The sequence below is a fragment of the Rissa tridactyla genome, chromosome 1, assembly GCF_028500815.1.
Source record: "Rissa tridactyla isolate bRisTri1 chromosome 1, bRisTri1.patW.cur.20221130, whole genome shotgun sequence".
NCBI classification, from domain to species: domain Eukaryota; kingdom Metazoa; phylum Chordata; class Aves; order Charadriiformes; family Laridae; genus Rissa; species Rissa tridactyla.
The window spans coordinates 181,455,163-181,463,245 of record NC_071466.1 but is presented as its reverse complement, the minus strand read 5'-3'; the positions used below and the strand labels follow the sequence as shown (position 1 = coordinate 181,463,245).

The following is an 8,083-nucleotide window of genomic DNA, read 5'->3' as shown; positions in this document are numbered from 1 at the left end:
TCAGAGAAAGCTTAAAGGGATTTAGCACCATAATTGTCTTTTGTTACTGAATGTCCCACCAAAAGGCTGTTCTGCTATAATGTATTTGTAGGATCCCGTGTCTCCGTATTAACATTAGCGTGTCCGCTCTGTTGAAGGAAGGCGTTATTCTGGTCACTCCACTCCCCGCCCGCTGAAGTCTGTTGTTCTGAGCTTCCTTTCTGAGATGCCAGCGGGTTTCTGCTAATCACCAGTTCCAGCTTATTGCCAGATTCTGCGATGAGGGGCACAACCAGACAGCAGTCAAAGTCTCTGGTGCGAACGTGGTTTACCTGAACCATTAGAAGATAGATTTTTGTTACCGTTTTAGGAAAAAAAGAAATGAGATCACAAGAGAAACAGATTTATCCTTGAGACTATGGAACCTGACTTAAATATTGCAGGCAGAGAATCGCCTAATACAAGACTATTTAACCCTGGCATCTGGTCTGAAGACACCAGTAAGTTTTCTACTCGCCCTTTAACAGAATGTAGCTAAAGTGGGCATAATTGCACTGGTGATAGCTGTTGGGCAGTTGTCACAATGAGCGCTCCATAAATGACATTTAACAGCACATAGTTATTCTTTCATAGTGTTCGTTAATTTAAATACAATAGATCACATCCAAAATTTCAATTCAGTTCAGGTCATCTCTGTTTTTTATTAATATCTAAATTGTTTTATTAGGCTACTTGGCAAATCAGTTTTTCTGTCACGATCCAACTCGTCACTCTGGGAAGTGTGGTGCTCAGTGGGAATTACATTATTACAACTGCGTCGATCAAAAACTTGGACTAAGCACAGAAACAATTCTCAAGTTTCTATCAAGAACAGCAAAAATGATAAACCTGTCTGGAAATGCCTCAGGAAGTTCCATCTTTCCACTGAGCATTTGTATGTCTCCTTTGGAGTTCTGAAATACCTAACATTCTGAAATAATCGGTTTCTTTAAATATGATTTTACAGAAAAATCTGGCCTTAGTGCCACTGCATAAAAGCCCAAGTCACCATGAAGTGCTGCCCTTTCTTCCTGAGGGGTCTCAGTGATTTACATGGCCAGTGGCACGGAGCAATTACAATCATTTGCCCTTCCTGTCCCCCTACACGCATCCTTTCCCAGCAGAAATAGAAAAGACCAGTACTGCTCATAATTTAAACTATAATAAGCAATGTAGATAATAAATTGTTCCGAGTGAGTGATGTAAACACTTTATGCAATTCTACAATCAGGTCTGTGTACACAGCTACACAACCGCCCTGCTGTGTGGTCACAAATCTTTTTACAAAGTAAAATAAAATACGTCATTGCCCGTCATGCCAAAGCAGTGTGTGGCCAGAAACATTACCTGTAGAAGTCTATCATATGGTTTTAAACCTCCCAGATCGCCAGGGCCAGCTGGTCGAATATTTTTAACATACACGCCTTTTTCCAGTAAACCATCTGAGACGCTGAACCCAAAATCTTCTCCATCAGAGTCCTTGTACAAAGTTACCTGCGGAGGTGATGTGACAGGATGAGAAGGCAAAAAAAAAGGTATTTGTCCACGTCTCTACAAGCACTAGGCAGGCTTTCTTCCTAGTGTGTTTTGGGTTTTGTTTTATTTTCTTTTTTTTGTTTCACATTGGAGAGCTCACTTACCTATTCTTTGGTACTTACAGCATTATATGAGAGTTGTCCCCATTTTGACATTATATTAATATTCTCAGAAACCGCCTTATTCTTCTGTAATAAGCAGCCCTTTTCACTTCTGCTTGTCAGCTGGGAATTTGTAGGTTTTAGCCCACCTTTTGTGGTGTCGTTTTTTTTTGGTCTTTTAGTTTTTTCCTACCCTGTTTTCTAGTTGCCAGGATCCAAGTACAGGCATCCAACTGATCATCCAGTTAAGTTTAGGTTTGCTTCAGGGATGAAGACCCGGCCTCAACCACTCAATAGCTGTCGTGTCTTCCAAGACTTCCCTAGAGCATAAACACCGCTGGCCCCTTAAGCCCTACCCAGCCTGGTTTTGGCCAGGCAACGGTCCACCCTGGAAGGCCTCATCTCAAAAAAGTGCTCAGTATGAGAGTTATAATGCAATCTTTTAAGAGTACGAATAACGCTCCTTCAGGAAGAGCTTGCAGGCAGCATTCTTACAGTCACATAGCCAAGAGACAGTTACTCAAAAGCAGGAAATAGGGGTTAATAAAACTGTTAGGAGAAGGTTTTTCAGGTGTTCAGAGAACAAGTCGCAGGTAGTTTTGTGAATTCTGTTATTAGAAAACGATTCAGACTTTTTTGTAGGTATGTGGTCTGCTTACGTTTTTTTTTTTTTATTTCTGCCAGGTGTTTTGTTTTTTTTTCCTTGTTTCTTTCTCACATCAGGAGTGCAGACCTAGGCAAGTAAATTGTGTGAGTCAATGGTGTGACATCTGACTGACACACCGATGATGGCACAAAATGTGCGTGCGGATACAGTCACAGTCAAAATCGGGCTTTTACTGCTACAGTTTTTTTTCACTTTGGGTTCAAAATAGATTCAAAATGTACCCTGGCTAATAAAACGACATTAAGAGTGCTCTGTAATTTTCTAATGGCTGGATATCAGCAATGCTCCATATGCTGCTATCCTTGTGTGTGCCAGCCTGAATTCCTTTCTAGTGTTTCTGAATCACAGAATCAGTCAAACTGGAGGGGACTTTGGGAAGTCTCTAGTCCAATCTCCTGCTCAAGGCAGGGCCAAGACCAAATTCTGATGGGGCTGCCGAGGACTTGGTCAGTATTTCACAGAACGCCGCCAAGGCACAGCAGTGCTGGGGCACAGCGCTGGCGGCTGCTGCCTTCGGAAAGCTTCTGAGATCCTGCCTTTACTGCCGTTGTGAAAAGGTAAGCAAGGACAGAGAAGGTTGTCTCAAAACAGGAGTGAAGGATTTGGTCACATCAACAGAGAGCACAGATAGATAGTCGGGGGTTTTTTCCCCGCTCTCTGCAGTTTTCTTGAATTTACTTGGCTTTAGTGGTGTATCAACAGTGCTTTAACCAGAATGAAAGACTCACTGCTGAGTTTGGTAGCTCTCCTGGGCAACAGCTGAGAGAAGTAAGATGTAACGCCAGCTGCTGCAGCATTAGCACTGTTTTATCCGTAGACGTGGATGATGCATCGCTGGGCTGCTGTGAAAACATTTCTGTCTCATGCCGGGGTAAGCACAAACACCCACACGCAGTATTTGTCCCCCGCTTTACACCAGTTCCTCCTCTTCTGTTGTTTTTCTCCCTCTGCACAGCACAGCAGAACAGAAAGCCGCACCTAAAGTCCCATTAACTACGTTGAAGCCTTTCCCCCTTCCAGTGACATTTTTGGGCACGAGCTCTCATTTTAAACTTCCCAGGGGCTGCTGTGTTTAAAGTCTTTGCCTTCTTTTCTCCCACCTTCCCCCAAAGTCCCTGCTTGCTGAACCTGTCATTACTTCCTCCACCTCAGCGTGGATTTTACGAGTCAATGGGCATTTCAGCTACTGAAAAACCTATCTATCTATCTGCAAACTCAAAATAAGTCATCATAGAATCATTTTAATTTGTATCAACAGCTGATACACCAGCAGGACTCTGGGAAACCTGTAATAATTTGTTATCATCAGAAGCTTTTGTTTGTGATACCATAGCATGTCTAACTTGGCTTTGATCTGAAGTATGTCTGAAGCTGCTACGAAAGTGCTGTAAGACTACAATTCTACAAGACTAAAAAATAAAGGAAGGAGATATATGTTATTGACAGATTTGTGTGCGTTTCCTGGCAAGAACAGAAAGTAATTAGCACTGTCCCAAGACACAAATTCTCCTCAGATGAGATGATAACTTCTTTTCTACACCACCACAAAGGATAGAAGTGCTTCAAGTTAACTGCTTCTTAAAGAAGCCTTGCAAAGGAAATGTAAAAATGTGATACAGTGCCTAAGAGAAGACTTACTTAAAATACTATGTGCTACTCCAGCACAGATGGCACAATTTTTAAAAGGAACTTCCCCTTTCCACTTTTTCTTTTCCCTTTCCCCTTCCTCTTCCTTGAGGCACTGGAGTTAAGCGGAGCTGGATCCAACCTCAGATGAACTACAAAAACACACGAAATGGGACTCGCTGAAGTCATCTAAACAGTATTCTTGCCCTAAGGCAGGATCAGCTGCATCTAACCCATTTCTGAGATATGTTTATCTGTCCTGCTTTCTAAAATCTCCAGTGATGGAGGCTCCACCGTCTATTAAAGCAATCCCTTCCAGTGCTTCACATGTTTTCCCCATGTCTAAACTAAATCGCCCTTGCTGAGAGCTAACCCTGCTGCTATCCACGGAGAACCAAATCACTTTATTCTCCCCTTCTCTGCAGCGATGTGAAACAAGGATTGTTTTTCTCCGGACTCCGTTCAGAAGGTTAACATCCTTCTTTAATTTTCAGACCCCAAACTGGACACTCTGTTTCAGTCAAGATCTTATCAAAGCCAAGCTAGAGTAGAGAATAGTTCTGCATGTACTACAGATGGTGGGCCCATGTGCATGGTCTCGGACAGTGCTGCTTTTTTCCTAATTTTTAGTGAGTGGTCTATTAGCAAACAAAATACATACAAATTCTGTTCTACAGATCAAAGGAAGTGCCATTCCACATTAGCTGACCTTATCTTGTGTCTTGTCTATAATAACACCCGGGGAATGCACATGCTACTTCACGCCCAGCTTGTGAGTCAAAAAACGGAGCGTTGCAAACGATAAGGGACATGACAGAGGAGTTTTGCTGTGAAAGTGAGAACCTGTGTTTGCAGGGCAGTGGGAAATACTGGAAAGTGGGAAATGGAGGGAGGCAGAAATTGAGAATGATCATCCAAAGTCTTTTATTCCTCCCCCCTTCTTGTTCAGGTTGCATTTTCCTTATTTATATGGACTGAGCACTCTGAGAGGGAATTAATCACTACCCTGCCATCAGAACTTTTATGTATAAAAATATTTTCTCATTTCTCTGGTTCTTCAGATCTACAGATCATAAAAGATTTTAAAAACCTGCTTCCCTTATGACTGTCTTCTCTTGACTTTTGGTTTATTTAGCAGGAGCTTGGAAATGACAGAAAATCATTCACTTAAGAGATGAGGTTGTGATTTAACGTTGTTGCGTGTTTGACAGCTGTCACATTTTCTAGGGGCAAGTCATCTGCAGAGAACCTTCTGTATTATAGGTTGTAATTTTGGGGCTACTTCTTTTTAGGGCAGTGTATATTCTTAAAAGGGAATCTCAGAGTAAAATCCCTGCTGTTCGAAATACCCAGATTTTTACTTCGTAATGGGTATGGGCAAAGCACACAGGTTTCGCATCTTCACTTGCCAGTAGCGCAGCCCGGGCTGCAGGGTGTGAGACTGCAGGCAATTCATGCAACACCTGAATCATGCCCTTTTATCTGTACTTCTGATCACAACTCTTTGGAAGGTTTGATCTCAATAGCAAAACCTCCATTATGGGCAATTTGTTAGACTTTTAAATTTACATCAGGAGCCTAAGGGAAAAAGAAAGCTGAAATGGAAATTTAATTCATATTTCATAAGCAATTAAATAGTTACAAATTTTAAACAGAGGCTTACGAATTTTAAGTCTGTTTCTATGCCTCTCCTCCCTCTCAAATCTATGGGAAAATGCTTAATTTAAATTCATACATCTTGCACAGATCAGCTATTGAGGTTTTTTAACCGACTGTAATTTTAGGTTAATGACTACTTGCAATAATAATATTGAAAAATTATCTCATGTCTAGTGCATATTTTTGCTCTCAGAGGAATGTGTGCTCTATGAAACTTTTAAAAAATGGTCCGCTATGATTTTTAGGAAAATATTAATCTATATGCTTACCTAGGTAGATAAAATCAATTAAAAGCATTAATTAAATTTAGGTACTGACACAGCAATATGCTATCCAGTTAAATTGAATGTTTCTTATTAAACCATCTAGAACAAATGTTTGAAGAGATTTGTATGACACTTATCTCAATCGCAGCTTCCTCAGGACAAAGACAGTTCAAGTACACGTTTAGTGAATGTAACGCAGTGAAGTAAGAAAGAGCAGTGAGGAATTCAGGTTAAATCCTGCAAAGATTGCAGCGTTCAGCAAAATAATCCTCGGGGCTGCGTTACCTTTCTGACAGGTGTATATCTGCGAAGGACAAGCTAGCAATGCCTTCTGCTCACCGTGCTGTTCCGTTAGCCTTATCTGTGTTTGTAGCCTGAGCAGTTTTTATCCAGTCTTACGCTCTCTTACTCTATACATTCGGAGTGGCTATCGATGCATTTCATTTTTATGTATGGCTTTTTCTTTGATAGAATCATATATTCTTGCTCTCACAATCAGATTATGAAAAACCAGTGGCTCACAGACCTTAGCTAGCCCGTTTTCTGCGATCAGACTTAAAGTATGAACTCTGATCTACGGGGCACGTAGGCTCTGCCTTAACAGGCGTGCAGGCTCATCGCAGAGGCAGTAAAGTTAACTTGACATGCTTGAACATCTCGCTAAGGTAAGTCTTAGTCAAGCTATGTCTTAGCTTGTGTTTTAAAGACTGTTTATACCATCACAGTTTTCCACAAGAGTTCTTACTTCATTGCTTGTCCCATCAGTGGCCCAGCTGATTGAGACATTTGCCTGCAGAGGGCAGAGCACATTTGCCAGCAAGATCTGTTATGAAAAATACTTAAATCAAGGCATTTCTCTGGCAGTGAAGTGAAGTAATTCCTGTGGCATTGCAGCTCTTTTGGATAATTATCATTGGACAAGCTGTCCATGAGAAATAGCAACTGAACAGGTTATTGGTGTTAAACGAGACGTCTAATACAAAAATGAAGGAGGAGAGAGAAAGTAACAGGCACATTGCTACACAAGAACCAGTACGAAAACTAACAAATAAGAACTTGTTAGGATGGGCATGAATATGAAAGCAGCCCAGGATGCCTGGGTTAACCTGCTTGTGTGATCATAGGGCTACAAGCCCACTTTGGTGAATCAGACCGTAAGATCCAGTCACTGGTTTCTGTTTTTCTTAAACGATTATAAGGATTTGGAAAATCCTTGGTGCAGGTTCAACTTTTAGATTTTTGGAAAGGAAATGAGTCTTTTCTGGGTGACAGAACAGGCAGTATTAGCAAACTCAACGTCACTTCATCAGACAGGGGAAAAGTGGGCATATTGTCTGAACAAAAACTGGAAATTACTAAAACAGAAGGTCATAGCAATCTTAAAAAATCCGACAACTGAAGAGAGAGAAACCCAAGGTCAGGGTATTTTTTACTGCCCAGGACTCTTAAGAGCTAACAGCTATCTTAGAATACTGACTCATTAACAGAAATCTGACGACTCCTTTCCAGGAAAGGATTTATTTTATCAATCATGAAAGGCTGGTTTTATAATCCATGGCAGAAAACTCTGCCTTTGCTGAATGTGAGCACACCATGAAATGCCTACTGGTGTAGTTTTGTTTTATATCTCACATTCACTCGCCACTCAGGAAAACTCAGTTAGTTACTGAGCACAGTAACTAACTCCATTAATCACTTCAAGCTGGAAATATGAATAGCTTAAAACTATCACAACTTATCCTATTGATTGTTTACAGTGGCAATGGATTAATTTTCCATATATAAGACCCACTCTTTACTACCTTCTACAAACATTCATTTAGCCCATACTCAGTGAGTCCTCACCTCAGTGAACAAAACTGAACGAACTACAAACAAAACTTAGTGAAATCCACAGGGACTTGAAACCAAAGCAACACTCTTGAGACTGACAACACGTGACCTCCTAATGAAACTTCTCCGTGCTTCTGCCTCCTCTCTGGGAAGATCTCAGACCTTTAGGAGGAAGACACATGCGGGAGATGGGATGCTCGTTCCCATCAAGGAGAACAGCATTATAATGTCCCCCGAAGTTTTGGAAACTGATTGCTCTGAACGGCCTCGCTGGACTTGAAAGTGAAACCAGCAGGGTGTTTGCTGTGCACATCTAAACATACTTTATCCAGGACTTCCTTGGGGGTGCAGAGCCACCTTCATATCACCAGGTGATT

At 41.3% G+C, this 8,083-nt stretch overlaps 1 protein-coding gene across 9 annotated transcripts in view; it reads right to left on the bottom strand.

Moving 5' to 3' along the window:
• Positions 1 to 70: 70 nt before the first annotated feature.
• GRIP1 (glutamate receptor interacting protein 1) overlaps positions 71 to 8,083 on the bottom strand; it is a 335,688-nt gene continuing 327,675 nt past the window's right edge. For all 9 annotated transcript variants that reach the window (XM_054183548.1, XM_054183689.1, XM_054183982.1 and 6 more), the window contains 2 exons: positions 1,366 to 1,512; positions 71 to 311 (listed from right to left, as the gene is read on the bottom strand). In XM_054183548.1, the coding sequence (XP_054039523.1) occupies positions 75 to 311; positions 1,366 to 1,512 (384 nt within the window). In that variant the 3' untranslated portion in view covers positions 71 to 74. The remainder of the gene's footprint in view (positions 312 to 1,365; positions 1,513 to 8,083) is intronic.